The sequence below is a fragment of the Lycorma delicatula genome, chromosome 10 (genome assembly GCF_047948215.1).
Source record: "Lycorma delicatula isolate Av1 chromosome 10, ASM4794821v1, whole genome shotgun sequence".
Taxonomy (NCBI): Eukaryota; Metazoa; Arthropoda; class Insecta; order Hemiptera; family Fulgoridae; genus Lycorma; species Lycorma delicatula.
Window position 1 is genome coordinate 6,028,653 of NC_134464.1, and position 21,835 is coordinate 6,050,487.

A 21,835-nucleotide genomic window follows, 5' to 3' on the forward strand; every position below is an offset into this window, starting at 1 on the left:
GAACAACAACGGTGATAAGTCTTGTCTTACTCCTGTTTTAATTTTAAACGGCTCTGAGAATTCTCCTGTGAATTTAACTTTGGAGGTGGTGTTTGTTAATGTGGCTTCGATCAACTCTGTAGTTTTACTGTCCAGTCTCAGTTATCTTAAAATGTTGATTAATGGGTCTCTGTCTATGGAATCATAGGCTTTCTTAACGTCAATGACAGTTATGACGTACTTTAAATTTCTGATTCTTTTAATATCCATCAGGCTTCTAAAGTTTAGTATTTGTTCCCTTCCTAAACCCTCCCTGATATTCACCCAGTTGTGGGTCAAGTGTTGTCTCAGCCCTGTTTAAGAGTGCTTTGGAAAGGATTTTATAAGTTACAGGTAGTAAGGATATTCTTCTGTAATTGTTTGGGTTTGTTCTGTCGCCTTTCTTATGTGATGGATGTATTAACGCCGTAGTCCAATCATCTGGAAGTTTGTTTGTTTTCCAGATCTCCTGTAAAATTTCTGTCAGGCATTTTATCATACTGTCACTGGAGTGTTTCCACAGTTCTGTGGCTATGTTGTCTTCGCCTGATGCATTATTCTTTTATAATTGTTTGATAATATCCTTGACTTCTTCTTGAGTTGGTGGTTTTGAGTCAGGTGGAATCTTAATTTCTTGGAAGTCAAAAATCTCCTGTGGTGGTTCACAATTGTGTAGTTTGGTGAAATATTCTGCGAGTATTTTGCAGTTTTCCAGGTTATTGTAAGCTATTTTGGAAGTTTTAGGGTCTAAAACTAAGGTAAACTAGGTGGTTTGTATTTTGTTAAGTTGGTTTTGAATGTTCTGTAAAAATTTCTTGTATTATTTTTCTTGAAATTGGTTTCTATTGAAGCGAGTTGGTCTTTAAGATATTGCTGTCTTATTTTTTTGAACCCTTTGATGCTATTCTTCTTATTTCTCCAAAAGTTTTTTTATTATCATCGGTATTGTTCATATTCTAGATGTTCAATGCTTTCTGTCTTTTGATGAGTAAGACACTGCACTCATCATTCCACCAGGCATGTTTGCGCCTTTTTGTGAGAGGGATTGTGCTTTCTGCTATTTCTATCATGTCTTACAATTTACAATTTATTTTTTATAAAAAAATTAGTAAGCAATTTTGATATTTTTATAAACATTCTTTTGACATTTAAGATAATTCTACCCAAAACAGAATTTTTGATGCATTCCAAAATATTATTAAATATAAAAAAATAAATATTATGAGCTTGTAAATACAAGGAACTGTATAGCAGAATTTTTTTGAAAATTTTTATTTTCCAAAATACTACCTCTGAACAGGTTAAACAAAAAACCTTTTTTAACCTTTTTTAGGACATTAAATCATTTTTATAGAATTTCACTTTACTAAAAGTATGTATCACACACTTTTTAAAAGAAAAGAATGGCATTAATTAATCAAACCAATTTTAAAAAAATTAAGAAGTTATACAAAATTCTATTTTATAAATTTTTAATTCCCCGAGGCAAGCAGTATTAATCATTACAGAAAACTAAATGTAAAATAAAATAAATTACTCAACAAATAACCATATCTAATCTATTACAAAATATAAATACTGACGTTTTAAAGAGTGATAAGCATTAACACATAGATTATTCATTTTAAGAAGGCAACATGAATAAAAATTAACACAGGTCATATGAATGAGTTTTACAAGTTAAAACGGTAATAACATTAGAAAACAAATCATGAATTTTGAATTATGAGGGTCAGCCAAATATAAACTGGGGTTTGTTTTTAATATTTATTAGTTTAGAATACATTTTTCCTATTGTGTGGGGAGTTTTGAAACCCTTCATGAAGATTTTGAGGACCCTTGTCCATAAACATTTTTTTTAAAAACTTTTTTGTAATAAGTAGGTGGCATATTACGTTTGGAGAGCCCTTCCAGTGTTGTAATTTTAATAATATTACAACAGATAGTTTTCATTAGTTTATTTTTTTAAAAAGGAAATATGTTAATATATTCTAATTTTCCCATCTCAAAATCTCTCTCCTAAAACCATTATAAATATAATTTCAATTGATACAAACCAGCAATATTTTTTTTAATTCTCTAATGACAAATATAATTTCATGATATCATACATTCAGAACATAAGGAATAGTAATAGTATTTATTAGTTTTGCGCAACTATGCAAATTTATTAATAGAAGCCTATTTTTATAGCTGAACAGAGTTGGCAGATAGCTATTAAAAATGTGGAGGTAATATCTGAGAAGTACAGAAACTATAGATATTAAAAAAAAAAATTACAAGAAAAATGTCTGAATTTTGGTTTGGTATTTCATTTGTCAGAATAAACTATTCTTAAGATATTAGTAATTAACAAAATGTTTTATTTAACATATCTTTTGAAGGCAGGTGATAATTCTTTGTAGGATTTGCTATCTAATTGTATATATCTAATTAAAATTAGTTTTATCGTTAATTAAAACTGAAAGTTTAAGTTAATTAACATTAACTTTTAGTGGTAAATTCTGTATATCTCTGAATGCAAGACTATCCCCCATTTTTCAACAAGGGATTACAGAAAAACATGTATAGCACATACTAAGTATACGTTCACAATTTACAAATGATTACCTCATTACAGAAAAACTGAGACAAAATTTTTTTTTTTAAAAAACAAGCTTTCCTATAAAAACTGAAAATCTTACAAAATAAATATTTAAACATCGTACTAAAAAGTAAAAAATAATATTTTCAAAAGTAAAGGACTACTGAAAAGTTAAGTTTAGCTATGAAATAATTTAATCCACTTCTAGGAAATATCAAAATAAAAAGCATGGAGTGCGACCTCAGTTCTATTTTGCACCTTAACTTTAGTTCATCCAGAAATTTACTAGATATTGTATACTGAAGCTATCATTTCCATTTTGCATCAAAATCTTTGTCATATTTAAAGAATTTATGTAAATATTGAAATGAAAGCATTCTCCACCCTTTTCATCGTGGTTTTGGAAAATTAGACAACTTATACATATTATTTTATTAAAACAAAACGTATGATGTCACTGTAATCGCAAGACCGTTGTCATCCTCAAAAAAATAAGGGCCTATAACACCGTAAGATGACATAGCACACCACACGGTCACTTTCTGGCTGTGCAACGGACGCTGGTGTAGCTGCGTAGGATTTTCTTGTGTCCAGTATCTGAAATTTTGCTTGTTAACAAATCCACCGAGGTGGAAATGCGCTTCTTCTGACATCCACAGTTCATGAACAAACTCTTCGTTATCATTTATCTTCTGAAGCATTACATTACAGAATTGTGCTCGCACAACTGCATCGTTCGGTTTCAGTTCCTGGACGATCTGCAACTTGTATGGATGGAATTGCAAGTCCTTCGCTAACATTATTCGAACACTTGAACTATACAATTGTAAAGATGCTGAGAGACGACGGATTGACCGATGTGGACTTCGTGTGACAGCATCTTGTAAAGCTTGAACATTCTGTGGTGTACGGACGGTTCGCTCACGGCCTGGAGGTTTCTTTTTCATTACCGAACCAGTTTAAAATTAGATATCCATGTTTTAATTGCATCTGCTGTTGGAACACGGTCGTGCCGCCCCAGATTAAAAAGAGGGCGAAATTCTCTATGCGCTCCCTCCACACTCATTGTTTTTGTAAAACGCTTTGATAGCAAATGCACGTTGCGCACCACTCCAAGGATCCATGGCAACTAAATGGCAGGTTAGGTTAGAGAGGCTGGTGCCACTTATCAAGTGGTACCAATCGCCTACGGCTACCAACACAACTTTCAAAATTTCCCTTTTCTTTGAATCATCTTGTATAATTCACATTATATTTCTCATATGGTTCATTTTCTCTAAAGTGTCCTTATTGCACGGTTTTTTACCAGTTAATCTTGAATTGTCCAATTCTTCAATCTGAAGTCCATAAAAGGATCTAACTCTACTGAAGCTTTACCCATCTTTTCTGTAAGCTACCTTTGTGATGCTCTGGCATTTTGTTCACTGTGCATTTCAAATAGCGCTGACTTTCACTTTCCAATCAAGCCCCACACTCTTCAGTTGACTCTGCTGCATGAATCTGCGAATAATGCTGACATTTAAGCACCAAATGAATCTCTCGCTCTTTTGATGTTTCTTTAGCTTTAAGCTTTAAATAATACTGGCATTCTCTTTGTGAATTTACATTGGATTGTTAACTTATTTCTATTGAAGAAAACTGTAACTGACACTGGTCTTGTGAATTTCTACAACAGGTAAATTGCTCTTTTACTTTTTGGTTATCAATTTCCAATCTTGCATGCTTGGCTTTATTCTCATCAACTTGATTTCTCTGCTCATTAACCGGTGATTTATCTACCCACCTCTTGCGTGGAGATGATGACTATTTATTCATTCTAGTGTATTTTTCAGCTTTTCTATTCCACAAACACAAAATATCATGAACTGTTATAGAATCTAAGAAAATAAAACTTAATATTACAAAAATATACTGAAACATATGTTTAAACACACATGTTATACTATGTGGTCCATTCTGCACCAATAGAAGCTAAAATGTGAGCATATACATCAAACAAACAAACCCATGCACAAATTTTTTTTATGGGAAGGAATTAAACTTTTTTTTTATTATCCCCAAAACAAAAATTTAATTTTAGATAAATTGTTTGTATAAAGAAGTATAAATGGTTCAAATGGATGATTCTTTCGTGCATGCCTACCTACTGTGCATGTGTACTACATCGTGGAACGACTGAGTTAAAGAAAAACATGTAATAAAAGTACCAGTACCCAAAAAACAATATCAGATACAGCACTCCTTCAGTCAGATAAGATCTCTCTTAGTTCTCCTCACTGGAATGGTCCAAAGAATCTGCAGTGTCACTGTCACTATCACTGTGATCTTGCTTTTTTCCCACAGCAGATTGCAAATAGTCATGTCTCCTAGAATGACGATAAGATCTGTGTTAAATTTCAGGATTTCTTCCTTCACTGCTGGTGTCAGATGCCACTTGAAAGCATGACAGATCAACATCCCATGTTTGTTTAGAAGAGAATTCTGACCTCCTGCTCCAGACTGTGCGGAGCCAATCTATAACCAGCTCATTGGTCATCCACCCTTTTCTGCTGCAATTCCAAGTGGAACCGATGACACCAAGTGGCAGCTTTTTCTTTGGCACAGTTTTATAATTTAGGATGATGTAGGGTGGCATCTTTGTTCCATTGGCAAGCAAACATAACATCATGGTGATCTGCAGTTTCTCATTGCTTGTAGTGCACCAGTACACTTTTGTATTCTGGTTGTTATATTAACATGAATAAAAAAAAGATAATTTTCAAAATACAAATATACATGAATAAACAAACACAAGGGATTATAAAGGAGACCTGTGAAAAGAGAAAGAAAAATATCCATCCCTTAAACCATGAAAGTAATCAAAAAGCAGTTTATTATCTCAGTCATTGCAAGTCATATGTAGCATTAAAAGCAAGAAGACAAAAGTAAAATGTTATGTGATAATACTGCAAAATGGCAACACAATTCTCAAACAGCATCCACGTGGTATTGTTGGTTGACTGTTATTGTTGTTCTTATAATAAAACAGTGATTGTTATCAACTGTCTGTAGGATACACAGCAATTTTTATGACTTGATGAACAAGAAGTATGTATGAAGTTTTGTTTGATTTTTAAGGAAATTCAGCTGTTGAAACTTTTAATTAAGAAGCTTTGAGTAAGACAAAAAAAGTAAAAGTTGTATTTATACTAAAGGCCAACCAAGATCCGGCTAACCTTCAACCAGCCAAAATGGTAAAATTTTGAATAAGTTCATTAATCAATCAAATAAGATTCTCATTAAACCATTTACGAGATTTCCAAAATAATTTAAGATAATTAATTTCTGGATGTGTTTTTTTGTTTTTGTATAATCTTTAAGCTCATATCAGAATAAGGAGGTCAATCCATTTGAAGTGACTCTAAGGGTGGTTACTTAACCAATGCAAAAAAAAATTGAGACTTATCCACTTGTTTCCTACGTGTCTCAGAACTTTTTTTTTAAATTTCTTATTTAAGCAGTTTACCTGTGGCAGGCATTTTTGTTACAGTGAGCACACCTATTTTTGTGATTGTAATGGTTTATGAAAAAAATCATAATTAAAAAACTATTGGTCCTGAAATGATGAAATAAAAAGCAATTTATTCATATTTTCTCAAGGTAAAAGATTGGTTCAGTGGTTTTTTACCTATCTTTCTTCATTCTATGAGAAAGTTACCAATAAGGTTGAACATGAAAAATTGTGAAATTTCACTTTTGGTAATTTTTTTCAAGAGAAAGGGATGGCATACACAGTTTTATTATTTTTTATATGTTAGCAGTTTTATAATAAAAAATATTAATGGTGATATAGTTACCTCTAAATCTTTATAAATTTTTGAAAACTAATTTTTTTTTTTAAGTTCAAATTTTGGTTTCAAATAACTCTGATGGGGCTGGTGATAAAAATCTTAAGTTTGCACAACTTGCAGTGTTTTTGTAGATGTTTATGGCAAATAAAAAAGTTCCTTGTGTATTGTGCTAATAAAAAAAGTTATAACCTCTCTAAAATCATGAAAAACCTATTAAAAGCGATACCATTTTGACTTGCTAAATAAGTGCTCCAAGGGGGTTTCTTCAAGAGGGAGTTAGGTAAAAGACATAAAACAGGAATTAGTAACGACACAATTAAAAAAATTGTGTTATTTAATGAAGATGACAATAACAGCAGGCTGTATCCTGGTAAAAAGGATTGTGTTAGCATGCATGTTGGTGGTATATAAGTACATAAGCAAAAGCACCTTATTCTGATGAACTTAAATGAATTGTACGTCTCCTTTAAAAGTGAAAACCCTGAGAAAAAAATTGGAAGATCAAAGTTCTGTGAACTCTGTCCAAAACTGTGAATCTTGGCTGGTGCATCTGGGACTAACACAGTTTGTGTCTGCCCCCACCACCAGAACATCAAACTCATGACTGATGGTTCCAAACTTAAAGTTGATTATAAGAACTTAGTAAACATATATGTTTGTGACAAGGATAATGCAACAGCTGTATGATTAATGTGTGCACCAAGTGTCCAGGTAAGCAAGCAGTGTATGACATGCTCAACTTTTCCAAAGAGTATAATGTGTTGTCAGATACAATAATGTACAAACAGTGAGTAACAGCTGAGATAGGGCAGAGATAATTACTGTTCTTTAGACCAAAGGTTAGGTTTTCGAATCGTTAATGGAAAAATTGGAAAATCTGCAAACTCATCATTTAGTGTCAAAATCTCAAGCTCAGTTTTTCAAGAAAAAATCAGAATTAGGTGAAGAAGAATTTTCAGTGTTGGCAGACTTGGCAGAAAACTTTTCATTTTTTGTTCAAGATGAGATACAAAGCTTCCCTTGGGTCAACAGCCAAGCCACACTTCACCCTTTAGTGATCTATTTCAATGAAAATTGCAACACAAAATTGTCTGTATTTTAAGTGATACTTGAAGCACGATACGGCAAAATTTTATTGCTTTCAAAAACTTTTAACAGACCATATCAAGAAAGTACATCAGAACATTAAAAACTCATCTATTTTACTGATGGTGCTTCAAGTCAGTATAAAAATAAAAAGAATTTTGCTAATTTGTGCAGTCACAAAAAAGCCTTCGACCTTGAAGCTATATGGCACTTCTTTGGATCATCTCATGGGAAAAACGCCTGTGATGGCATGGGAGGAACAACAAAATGAGAGATGGCAAGCCAAGTCTGCAAAGGCCATTAAACAGTCAGATACTAAATGCTGACGAAATGAATTCATTTTGTAATCACAAGCTGAAAAACATCAAGTATTTTTTAATTAAATCAGGTGAGATAGCTAAGATCTCAGACACTCTAAAAAACTGTTTTGACTGTTGTGAAAGAGTTGTTAGTACTAGAAGCTACCACAAGTATGTTCCTGTGTCAGAAAGCATTGTAAGATGTTACTTTACTTCAGACCCCAAGGACTATGAAGACCATCTTGTGTCAAGTATTGTACCGCTTTCACTTAAGGAAAAAGACTATTGGTTGCGTGTATGACGATCAGTGATGAAGATAAGTGGTAGATATTAGCCTTGAAAATGACGATGTGCAGGTTCATTTTTTCCACCTAGCTGGATCATGTACATCATTTCAAACAAAGACAAAGTGTAGGCACTGATCTGCAAAGTCCTGAAAAAGTTGACATCATTTGAACCAACTACAGTGACGGATCGTTCTCACACTATTTCAAGAGAATTATAGAAGAAATATCACAGTTGTTGGTTAACCACACTAAGTAATAAACTTTCATTGCTACAAAAACAGGCTATTTCATTGAACAGTAATTAAAATTTTGCTACAATTTATTTTTTCTTCGATAGCGTTTACAAAAATAAACCAATATAAAAATAAAAATGAATTCTTAAAAAAAGATGTAGGCTACTCATTGAAATCTCAGTTGGGAAGTTTTACAAGCATTTTTGAATCAAAATTGTATTAAACTGGTATTGGCTAAGATCATTAAATTATGACCTATTATTTAATAATTAAAAAAAAAATTATTTAAAAAATATTGAAATCAACTTCAATAACATAGGGGCTAAATATAAAAAATGCAAAGAGAAAGAAGACAAGAAACCCCCCCTTGGAGAACTTATTTCGTGAGTCAAAATGGCATCACTTTAACAGGTTTTTCATGATTTTTGAGAGGTTATAACTTTTTTATTAGTACAATACACAAGAAATTATTTTTTTTTGCCATAAACATCTACAAAAACACTGCAAGTTGTGCAAATTTGAGATTTTTATCACAAGCCTCTTCAAAGTTATTTGAAGCAAAAATTTGAATTTATAAAAAAAAATTAGTTTTCAAAAATTCATAAAAATTTAATGGAAACTATATCACCATTAATATTAGTTATGATACAACTACTAACATAAACTTACATATAAAAAATAATTCAAACTGTGTATGCCATCTCTGCCTCTTGAAAAAAAATTACCAAAAGTAAAATTTCACTGTTTTTCATGTTCAATTTTATTGTTAATTTTCTCATAGAAAGCAGAGATAGGTAAATAAACCACTAACCAATCTTTTACCTTGAGAAAATATGATTACACAGCTTTTTGTTTCATCCTTCAGGACTAATAGTGTTTTAGTTATGATTTTTTCCGAAAACCCTTACAATTACAAAAATAAGTGTGCACACCATAACAAAAATGGCCGCCACAGGTAAACTGCTTAAATAAACGATTTAAGGTCCTGAGACATGTAGGAAACAAACGGGTAAGTTTCAGTTTTTTTTGGATTGATCAAGCAACCAACTTATGTTTTTTAGGACACTTCAAATTGATTGACCCATAACAGAGCTTGAAAATTAAACAAATTTCTGGAAAATGGCTTCCCCACTTGTTGACAGAAGACAAGAAAATGCTTGTCACATTTTGACTGAGCAAACATCTCAAAGTTCTGAAAGTTTCTTTCTAAAGTTATGACTGGAGATAAGCCTAACTTTCTAACTGTTTCTAACTCAGAAACAAAATAAACAAAAATATTAAGAGAATAAAAAAATGATAGGCAAGAACTCCTGCTTTATAAATGTACAAAGAACATACAAAAAAAAATTATGTAGGAAGAAAGTTTTTTTAATAGTACTAGTGCAGAGAAAATGAGATAAAATGGAGATAGAATGTGATACCACACAGATAAAGCATCTGTAATCTTTAACAAACTCAGGTCGACTATTCCCAAGACATGTGGTTAACTGAAACCCAACCACCAAAGAACACCATATCCACGATCTAGTATTCAAATCCGAATAAAAGTAAATACCTTTATTAGGATTTGAACCTGAGAACTTCAACTTTGAAATCAGCTGATTTACGATGACAAGTTTACCACTAATTAGACCAACATGATGGGTTGGGCTAATTAACTTGCTGGAGAATGTATTTTTAGAATTGGGGTGTGAGTGTTTAAAAAGATGGTAATGGAAGAAAGAGAAAATAGTACATAAAATCTGGACTAAAGAAATATGAAAAATAATGAACCTAATTGTTGGATCATAAGCAAATAACTATGTTGTTTATACTTGGGTAATCAACTTAAGATTGAACCAGGCTGGGTTAAACTGCAGTTATTTGAGTTGAGCAGCACCTTTAATGCTGCTACCATTGCTATTATAAGTGCTAATAATGTAATTATTGGTTGTGTATGTTGCAATTCTCGTCTACTGTTGTCAGTTGTAAACTGTTCATGCTTCAGAGCAATATAGTTTTATACTTTACACTAGAGTTTTTCAATTGAAATTCTTCATTTTAATTGAAGAAAGGATTGCTATAGTGAACACTTATGTGTGTTTTGGATGTTTCAAAAAATGCATCAAATAATTGCAAATGCCAGTGTCGCATGAAAGAATAACATACATGGTTTGGTTAAAAAAAGGCATAAAATGAAGTTGGTTTCAAATGCAAACTTAAACAGGCAATATAATTTTATCAAACATGGACAGTCGGTATGATTATATAATTAATAATTTAAAAACCCCACTACCAACAATTCTTTTATATATGCATTCAAGTGCTTTCAGAATAAAATTCCATCATCAGGAATTTAAAAAATGCATATTATATTTTTGATAAAACTTAAAGTTTGTTGCCATCCAAAACTGTTTATGCAACATAATAAAATATAACAGTGGTCATCATATGTTTAAAATTATGTCGACTTATCTTGTCATTGTGAATGTCTCCACCATTATGTTAATGGTATCCCCTTTTCTGTTGTAAAAAACACATGATATTAACTTCTTTGTAAGGAAAATAAAAATGTTTGAAAAAGGAAAAAAACATCGGTACCACAATCAAGAATTTGTAAAATAATAATGAGAAAGGTAATTTCTTATTTCTGTGGTGGTAATAGGTTAGAAAGTCACAGAATACTTACTGCTTATTTCTCTTTGCATTAGGCGATCCCATTTTCTGAGCAAGTTTCATTCTATTTTGTATTATTATCTCTTCACTAGTTAGCTGTCCATTTGAATTTATAGTTTCGGATGAATTGTTAACAGCTAATGGCTCTTTTTTAGGTGGCTCTGTGGCTTTAACTGTTGAAAAATAAATTAAAATTAGAAAGATATAGTTTAATCTTCAAACAGATTTAAAGGGATAACAACTATACTTCATTTTACTTTCCTGTCTAGATAGCGCTACAGCAGAGCTGTCGCTCTAGAAGAGAAAGCATTGTAATCGATCCGATTTGGGCATATGCAGTTTTCACTGGATCTTGATGTTTCGAAACCTAAGGAACCCAAAAAACCAGATGGAAATTTTCCAGATGTTAATGTTCGTATGTACACGTGTGTGTTTGGTATCTGCCTCTAAATCACCTTATATCTCCAGCACAACTGGACTGATTTTGACCAAACTTGGTCAGATTATTTCTATGTATGGGGCATTGATGCCGTTAAATTTTAACTTAAAAGGTGAAGGGCTGTAGAGCAAGGTCACCCTCAGTATCTCGAGATTTTGCCTAATTAAGGTCATATTTTTCTTAGGCGCATTTGTTAATTAAAAAATAACAATATTTGCAAAATCACACCCCCATCCCAAAAAATGCTGTTGTAGTCATCGCTATGTTTTGACATCACAAGCGAGCAGTAGAATTAAATAAATAAATAATATATGAATAATAGTGTAAAAAAATAAATCGATCTGGCTGGGTCTTGAACTCAATCGCCCGGTCGACTCGGTACTGGTGTGTTAAGCCTTGCGGCTACACCATTCTGCCAACCATACAAGCAACATTTTTTCTATATAAGTTATGAAATTACATTAATTTAGGTCATGCCAAACATTGCTGCTAGTAGTGCCACACCCGCACAAATTAAATATGGTATGTGCATGCGCTTTAGTTAGAATCATTAAATTAAATAAACTAAAAAATATTGTAATTAAATAAAATGATAAATATTTTAAATTAAGATGTACGTGTAAACAATGCATCAGAAACAACCCATAGGACTTTCCCAGAACACAGCTTTAGCTGTGTGATGGTAAAGTCCTACAACTGTGCTGTCCACTTTTTTAAGTATTAACTAAATCATTAGCCGATTAATAATTATCACAGACTATATAATAAGAGAATTATACAAAAGAACAGATTTTCTGATTAAACAAATACTAAAAGAACTATAAAAAGCAAACATAGGCTTAAAACACAATAAATGAATTAAACAATAAAATACAAGCACACATTATTCAGAGAGATTAATGTTATTTTGAGAGAAATAAATTACCCCAAAAGCTACTATAATTACAGGTTTAGACTCATTTGTAATTAAAAAATTTAAAATTTTTTAATTACAAAATTAATCACATATTATTACAAAACATTTATAGAAAATTTATGGATTCACATATTTATGTGAATCCGTATCTAGGCAGAGAAGGTGAATCTCAAGTAGATCCAGTTAACTATATGAATATAGTTAACGGATTTGAATATTCTATCGTGGATACCAGTATTCTTTGGTGGTTGAGTTTTAATTAACCACACATCTCAGGAATGGTCAACCTGAGACTGTACAAGATTACACTTCATTTACATAAATGCATATCATCCTCTGAAGTAATACCTTACGGTGGTTCTGGAGACTACAGAGAAAGAGAGTGAACTACAAGAAATAACTCTTATCTATTATCCAAGTATATTATAAAATATATATTTTACTTTTTCTAACCACCATTAACCTTTCAAGAGAAGGCCAATAAAACAAATAGTATATGGATCCTTCATTCTATAATTTTCTATCATGACAATTCTTAGTCAATTAAGAACACCTGATTACTGAATTCCATTAGAGGCCAATTTATATTTTTTAAATTATGATCATAAGTGTAAAATATATATAAATGCTTAGATTTACTTTTAATGTAAAAATTTCTGCAAATTCTAAAAATATAATTTAAAATATTAAGATATAAAATGTTAAAATATTAACAAGTTTGCAATTAAAACTTTTCTATAATTTAATCCACTATCTAAATAATTTGTTTACAACTCTGAAAAATTAGAGAATTATAATAATGAAAAAAATGTTTCAAAAATCTTTTACAGACAAAAAATCCCTCATAAAAGGGATCACATGAATTTGAAGGGTTGTTTCTTGGAAAAAATAGGTTCTCTAAATGGTCAATTGATTCTTAAAATAATCAGTCAAATTTTATTTTTTTGAAAGAATATTACTTAAGGAAAATATCTTCTCATAAAATTATGTATTTAGTCTGTTCACAAAATAGAGAAACCAGATCATGTAAATGTATGTACACATATAAAATCAAACATAAACTTAGAAAAAAAAAAAAGAATTTAAAAAATGGAAAAGTGGAATAATTATCAATTTAGAGAAATAAATCTTTAAAAATGGTGACAAAAAATCCGTAATTATGGTGATGATTCTTAAGTATCACTGGTGTGTTAAATAAACCAATCCAAAAATAATTAAATAGATAAAGATAATGGAAAAAACTTAAAGAAAAGGCAAAAGAGATAATAACAAAGAAAGAAATCTCTATTTGAAATATATAAGTAGTTAAAATTATTTCAGAAGAAATTAGGGCAGAAAATTGAAAACTTAACACAACTTTATTAATACAGTTGAACCTCTAAATAATGAACCTTGATATAATGAAAACTTCGATTTTACAAATTTTATTTCAGAAGAAATTAGGGCAGAAAATTGAAAACTTAACACAACTTTATTAATACAGTTGAACCTCTAAATAATGAACCTTGATATAATGAAAACTTCGATTTTACAAATTTTTTTACTGCACTGTGACATGTTAATAAAACTATGAAAAAATTTACCTCTATTTAATGTATTCATACCTCTATATAATGAAATGGTGACATATTGCATATTAACATAATATAGTATGTAGTAACATACAGTAATTTTTCTGAAAGTTTTTTAAAAATAATGATATTAAATTTAGTATTTTGGACATCTCTGTGAGTTTAAGGTAGCCATTCTTCTGATTTCTGTACCTGTATTCAAACACAAAGAATTCTTGACAAGAATATTTTGTGTTGTACACAATATATATATATACATAAGAATATTCTTGTGTATATCATCCTTGTCAAGAACGACAGGCTATTTTTATTGGTAAAGTGAAAATTCTCTTATAACCCATTAACAATAAAATTCTACCAAAATATATAATCATGTGTTCTGATGTTACTGTTCGCCTATACATTAAAGTAGCGGAATTTCTATAGTACATAGATGTAACAAATAGAATTCTTAGAAAACATTTAACACATATTCTCTCTATTGTTCAGTGCATACATACAGTTCAGCAATAATTTTTTCTGGGGTTAATTCAGCTGGTCTCTGTCTTTGGATAATGTTACTCATGTTATACAGTACTGTACTGTTTCTTTAGTGTGCCATATACAATGTCAAAACGGTAGTGCCTTAGTGTTTTGGAAAAAATAATGCTAAGACACTTTGTGAATAACACTACCTCTATTTAAAAAACCTCTACTTAACAAATTTTTTCTGAGATTCTCAATTTCGTTATATAAAGGTTTGACTGTATAAATATATAAAGCTACTTAAAATTCTCAAAAATATATTAAAAAAATAAAAAAATTTTGTAGTAAATATTAATAACAGAAACTGAAAACTGACCATTGTGGGAGATATTGTTAAGAGTTAAAAAGTTAGTACAAAAGCAAAACATAATAACATACCTGAGCTCTCAACAAATTAAAAGCAATACTTACCTAAAACATTAATCTCAGTGATCTAGCTAACACAACCAACATGTGATCTGCTTGATTCAGCAGGAGTGTAATAAGAAGCTGGCCTCTCCAGAATCCAATTATGATATTGTAATGGGTAGAAAAGTTTTCAAAAAGAAGAAAGAAGAATCTAGAAGGAATGACAAAGGGATTCTTTCTAGAAAAGGACTTATAGAAACGTGTAGAAGGTGCGAAAATAATGAAAATTATTATGCTTGAATAATCCAAAGGGCAGAAGCTTTGAACAATCAAAAGGGATACTGATACTGCAGATCAGGAGATGTAAATGCCCATCTTCGTGGTGCAAGTGGTAGCGTCTCGGCCTTTCATCCAGAGGTCCTGGCTTCGAATCCCGGTCAGGTGTGGTATTTTCACACATGCTACCGATGATTCATCTCATCCTCTGAAGCAACACCTAACACTGGTCCCAAAGGTTAAAAAAAGGAGATATAAATACTGCTGGGGATCAGGGACCACTGGAGTGACAGTTGTTTTCAAGTTTGAGTTTGGTGCAGTATCCGATAAAAGCGATCACAGTAAGTGTTTGGTAACAAAAAAGTGAAGAGTACATCACGAGTATTCAATTTTGGACAGTGGTTGAAAACAAGAAGCTGTTCAATGAGTTAATTGTGAACAGGAGTGTGATAGTACTCCATTCATAAAGTGGAGGGTAGTTCTTTTTGTAAACAGTAAAAGTGAATAATACTTGGCAAAGTGAATTGCATGAATTGTAAATTTTTTGATTATCTTATTGGTTACTCATATAAAGGGCATTTAAGTCAATCCGGGACTATTAATTTTTAATAAATGTAAAACACACTTATAATAGTAAAATTACTTTTATTTCTTGATATAATCCCCACTATATTTATCCCAGCATTTCACTAGTGCCTGGATATCTGCAGGATTAGCAATTTAAAAAGATTTGTCGTTACATCAAAACCAAGATACGACTGACTGCTTCACTTCATCATTGCTGTTAAAATGCTGGCTTCCCAGGAACAATTTCAAGGGCCCGAACAGGTGAAAATTGCTGGGAGCAAGGTTTGGACTATACAGGGGTGTGACAATAATTCCCAGCCAACATCTTGTGGTGGATATGTTGTGTGGTGTGCCTTTAGTGATCTCACAAGGCTGATTTTTCTTGAGAGCATTATGTACATCTTGAAGAACTTTGCAGTAGTACTCACTGTTAATATTGACTCCACGGGGTAGGAAATCAACGTGAATGATGTCATTTTTATCCCAAAAAACAGGTCATAACTTCTGTGGTTCTGAACCACCTTGACTACGATTGCCACTCACTGATGCACGGCCTTCTTTAAAACATTTGCACCACTCAAATGTTTCAATACAACTAAGAGTCTCATCAGTGTACTGTGCAAGGAGTCACGAATAAATCTCACTGGGTTTTATGCCTTCATTCACGAGAAATTTCATTACAGTGCGCTGCTCCAGATATCCATTCACTACATTGGATGCCATGTCTTTATGACTGATTGTTGTTGTTGTTTAATGCTGATTCAGGCCAGCATGTCATGCAGTAATAGCTGACACTTGTCTTTTATGTGTACAACCAACAGAATGTGCAGGAATTTCCATTTACACTCTAGTCTAACAAAAGTCCTGGACTGACATGAACATCCCTCATATTAGTTTCTACTAGTTGTTACAAAGTGTGTGGCAAATCATAATTGTATATTAGTATTTAAAATTTAATTGTTATTGGATTAATTTTGTATTTAATTTGAATTGTTATTTTGTATAAATTACTTAATAGTGTAATAAACTGTACTTTTAAGTAATATTCTTGTTGAACCATGAACAAGTGACAATATCCTCCTGTCTCTAAATGTTTCATACAAAATTTATTCTCTTAATATTTCAATTTTTTGGGTTTTCTTAATATTTAAGTAATAAACAATATATATGATATGTATCAAATATCTATGTACATACAGTTGCATTTTCATATAGATTTATTTAAATCGTCTTTTTCACTGCTAACTAATCTGATAATTTAGTATTTACTTTGGAAATTACATAGAAAGATCTCAAAACATTGTGAAGTACATCATTCATAAGTTAAATATAAAAATTCATAATAACAATTGTGATGATTTTTGAAGCCAATGACAATTCATTTTTTAACAAACCTTTACATTAAATACCTTATTACCTTCACAAAGGAAAGTAACATTATAATATACAGTATATAGTATTAGATAAGATCCATGTAATAAAGCTTAACCTGAAAGGACAGATCAAGTACTGCATATATTTACCAGTAATAGTAAATTATTTAATTAATTTGGAATAGCTAAATTTTTGGGTTTTTTGAATTTATATAGATTGCAATGTAAGCTGAAGAGGATTTCTCAGTGATTTTTTAATAAAACTCAATAGAACATATTTTAATACATTATGTTTGATATACGCTTTCTTGATTCGAAAGAAGGGTTCACAATGAACATTAAATTTTTAAAAAATCATTCATTCATGTAATCACTATGCTGTACTTTGTTTTTCATGTTCTTATCAGAATATCTGTTGAAATTTTGAATTGTATTTAAAGCTTATTAAATAAATAATTTAGTATTAAAAAAAGGAAGTAATTAGATTTAAAATTTATCATAATCATTTTAAGAAAATACCTTTCTTTTTGTTTTCTTTTTCTTCACCCTTTCTTTCAATCATTGATGCAACAGTTTTCTTTGACTTCAGCGATTCTTCAAATGTTCGCATCTGTTTTGGGATGCGAGCTTGTTTACGCCCCCATTCTTCAGAAGACTGTAAGACAGCTTTGAAACACTTTGAAAAATCAAAATCCTATGAATAAAAAGAAATAACTACATTATACATCAAAACTAAACCAAATAAAATAGTTAATTAAATTTATTTAATTGTATAACAATCTAAAACAATAGGTCCCTATTCTTTCTGCAGTTTCTTGAAATATGTTTATTTCTTCTGTTGTTACGTTGTGATAGTCTGACATGAAAAAAATCATCTGTGAAGAGAAAGCAGTTAATAATCATGGACAATCTCCACGTGCCAATTTTGAAAGGAACACTATTTTGCACTACACATTTATTTCTTCATTCATGAATAGCTTTTTGTAAGACACAACTGAAAAGCTAGGTGGGAGTCCATCACCTTACTTTCTATTTTTATTGGGAAAGGACTATAAATTTCACTAAACATTTAACTTTATTTAACATTACTATATTATTATTCAGAAAATTAAAAAATAACATTCTACGAGTCGGAGCGTGGAATGTTAGAAGCTTAAAAAAGGTTGGTAGGCTAGAAAATTTAAAAAGGGAAATGGATAGGGTGAATGTGGATATAGTAGGAATTAGTGAGGTTCGGTGGGAAGAGGAAGGCGACTTTTGGTCAGGTGATTTTAGAGTAATTAACTCAGCGTCAAATAATGGGCAGGCAGGAGTAGGTTTCGTGATGAACAAGAAGATAGGGAGGAGAGTGGAGTATTTCAAAACGCATAGCGATAGAATCATTGTAATAAGGATAAAATCAAAACCTAAACCGACAACGATTGTTAACGTTTATATGCCTACAAGCGCCCATGATGATGATGAGGTAGAGTGTGTATACGAAGAGATTGATGAAGCAATTAAACACGTAAAAGGAGATAAAAATTTAATAATAGTTGGAGATTGGAATGCAAGCATTGGAAAAGGCAAGGAAGGAAATATAGTGGGTGAATACGGGCTGGGCAAAAGGAATGAAAGAGGGGACCGACTTATAGAGTTTTGCACGAAGTATAATTTAGTAATTGCCAACACCCAATTTAAAAATCATAATAGAAGAATATACACTTGGAAAAAGCCAGGCGATACTGCAAGGTATCAGATAGATTATATCATGGTTAAGCAAAGATTTAGAAATCAACTCGTTGACTGCAAAACTTACCCTGGAGCAGACATAGATAGCGACCATAATTTGGTGATAATGAAATGTAGATTGGGGTTTAAAAACCTGAAGAAAAGGTGTCAGATGAATCGGTGGAATTTAGAGAAGCTTGAGGAAGAGGAGGTAAAGAAGATTTTTGAGGAGGACATCGCAAGAGGTCTGAGTAAAAAAGATAAGGTAGAAAATGTAGAAGAAGAATGGGAGAATGTTAAAAAGGAAATTCTTAAATCAGCAGAAGCAAACTTAGGCGGAATAAAGAGAACTGGTAGAAAACCTTGGGTTTCAGACGATATATTGCAGCTGATGGATGAACGTAGAAAATATAAGAATGCTAGTGATGAAGAAAGTAAAAGGAACTATCGGCAATTAAGAAATGCTATAAACAGGAAGTGCAAACTGGTGAAAGAAGAGTGGATTAAAGAAAAGTGTTCAGAAGTGGAAAGAGAAATGAACATTGGTAAAATAGACGGAGCATACAGGAAAGTTAAGGAAAATTTTGGGGTACATAAATTAAAATGTAATAATGTGTTAAACAAAGATGGTACACCAATATATAATACGAAAGGTAAAGTCGATAGATGGGTGGAATACATTGAAGAGTTATACGGAGGAAATGAATTAGAAAATGGTGTTATAGAGGAAGAAGAGGAAGTTGAGGAGGATGAAATGGGAGAAACAATACTGAGATCTGAATTTAAGAGAGCATTAAAAGATTTTAATGGCAGAAAGGCTCTTGGAATAGACAGAATACCTGTAGTGCAGGACTGTACTGTGCAGTGCAGGTGAGCAAGTGACTGATAGATTATACAAACTGGTGTGTAATATTTATGAAAAACGGGAACTTCCGTCAGACTTCAAAAAAAGTGTTAAAGTCATGATACCAAAGAAAGCTAGGAGCAGATAAATGTGAAGAATACAGAAGAATTAGTTGTAACTAGCCATGCATTAAAAATAACTAGAATTGTACAGAAGAATTGAGAGGAGAGTGGAAGAAGTGTAAGGAGAAGACCAATTTGGTTTCAGGAAAAGTATAGGGACAAGGGAAGCAATTTTAGGCCTCAGATTAATAGTAGAAGGAAGATTAAAGAAAAACAAACCAACATACTTGGCGTTTATAGACCTAGAAAAGGTTTTCGATAACGTAGACTGGAATAAAATGTTCAGCATTTTAAAAAAATTAGGGTTCAAATACAGAGATAGAAGAACAATTGCTAACATGTACAGGAACCAAACAGCAACAATAACAATTGAAGAACATAAGAAAGAAGCCCTAATAAGAAAGGGAGTCCGACAAGGATGTTCCCTATCGCCGTTACTTTTTAATCTTTACATGGAACTAGCAGTTAATGATGTTAAAGAACAATTTAGATTCGGAGTAACAGTACAAGGTGAAAAGATAAAGATGCTACGATTTGCTGATGATATAGTAATTCTAGCCGAGAGTAAAAAGGATTTAGAAGAAACAATGAACGGCATAGATGAAGTCCTACGCAAAAACTATTGCATGAAAATAAACAAGAACAAAACAAAAGTAATGAAATGTAGTAGAAATAACAAAGATGGACCGCTGAATGTGAAAATAGGAGGAGAAAAGATTATGGAGGTAGAAGAATTTTGTTATTTGGGAAGTAAAATTACTAAAGATGGACGAAGCAGGAGCGATATAAAATGCCGAATAGCACAAGTTAAACGAGCCTTCAGTAAGAAATATAATTTGTTTACATCAAAAATGAATTTAAATGTCAGGAAAAGATTTTTGAAAGTGTATGTTTGGAGTGTCGCTTTATATGGAAGTGAAACTTGGACAATCGGAGTATCTGAGAAGAAAAGATTAGAAGCTTTTGAAATGTGGTGCTATAGGAGAATGTTAAAAATCAGATGGGTGGATAAAGTGACAAATGAAGAGGTATTGCGGCAAATAGATGAAGAAAGTAGCATTTGGAAAAATATAGTTAAAAGAAGAAACAGACTTATAGGCCACATACTGAGGCATCCTGGAATAGTCGCTTTAATATTGGAAGGACAGGTAGAAGGGAAAAATTGTGTAGGCAGGCCACGTTTGGAGTATGTAAAACAAATTGTTGGGGATGTAGGATGTAGAGGGTATACTGAAATGAAACGACTAGCACTAGATAGGGAATCTTGGAGAGCTGCATCAAACCAGTCAAATGACTGAAAACAAAAAAAAAAAAAAAAAAAAATATTATTATACTAGTATATGTTATTTATTTTTATATATTAATATCGATTGAAAATACTAATTTTTTTTTTTTTATTAATTAATTTTGTTTCTTACAATGCTAATTGATAAAGGTTTTCCTTTAAAAAAAAATACTGGAAAAATACTGGATCATCTCTTTTTCTATATAAAATAACGGTTGTTTCAAAAAGGATGCAACCCCTATTGTTTGACGACATGAATTTATTACAAAAATATTAACGTTAATAAAATACTTATACAACAATATTCAAATTACCTTTAATAACTTTAGAATAGATGTTCAATATGATTTTCTATGATCCCGAGGCATGTACGTACATGTTTCATAACATTTGCAGCCACTTTTTGCAATGTTTGAAATCTCGCTTTAATATTAGCTTTCAATTATCAAGTTACTTACACTTTGTGTAAGATCTGGGGATCTTGGAGGCCACAACCCTTGGCCAAAAAAATTCCCATAACATATCCAGCATTTCATTAGCAGTATGATACGTTACGTTATCCTGCTGGAACTGAAATTCTCCTTTCGTGTAAATCTAACACAACAATAAACTGTTTGATTAAGTTGCGATATACCACACCATCTACAGATATGTCAAAAAATAAAGGCCCTATTACACGACGCCAGGAGATCGCACACCAAATACCAATTTTATGTGCATGTATTGGTTGTTCATGAAATGTGTGAGGATTTTCAGCACCCCATATTTGGCAGTTTTGACTGTTAATGCAGCCATACAATTGAAACTGTAACTTGACGCTGAAATAAACACAATCTAAAAGTTCAATACTGTTGTCATTAACAAGAG

At 31.6% G+C, this 21,835-nt stretch overlaps 1 protein-coding gene across 1 annotated transcript in view; it reads right to left on the bottom strand.

Annotated features, from left to right (window-relative positions):
• SrpRalpha (signal recognition particle receptor alpha) overlaps window positions 1–21,835 on the bottom strand; it is a 62,163-nt gene that overhangs the window by 32,205 nt on the left and 8,123 nt on the right. The window contains exons 3-4 of the mRNA XM_075376257.1: window positions 17,527–17,701; window positions 11,006–11,165 (exon numbers count right to left, since the gene is read on the bottom strand). Coding sequence (XP_075232372.1) covers window positions 11,006–11,165; window positions 17,527–17,701 — 335 coding nt within the window. The remainder of the gene's footprint in view (window positions 1–11,005; window positions 11,166–17,526; window positions 17,702–21,835) is intronic.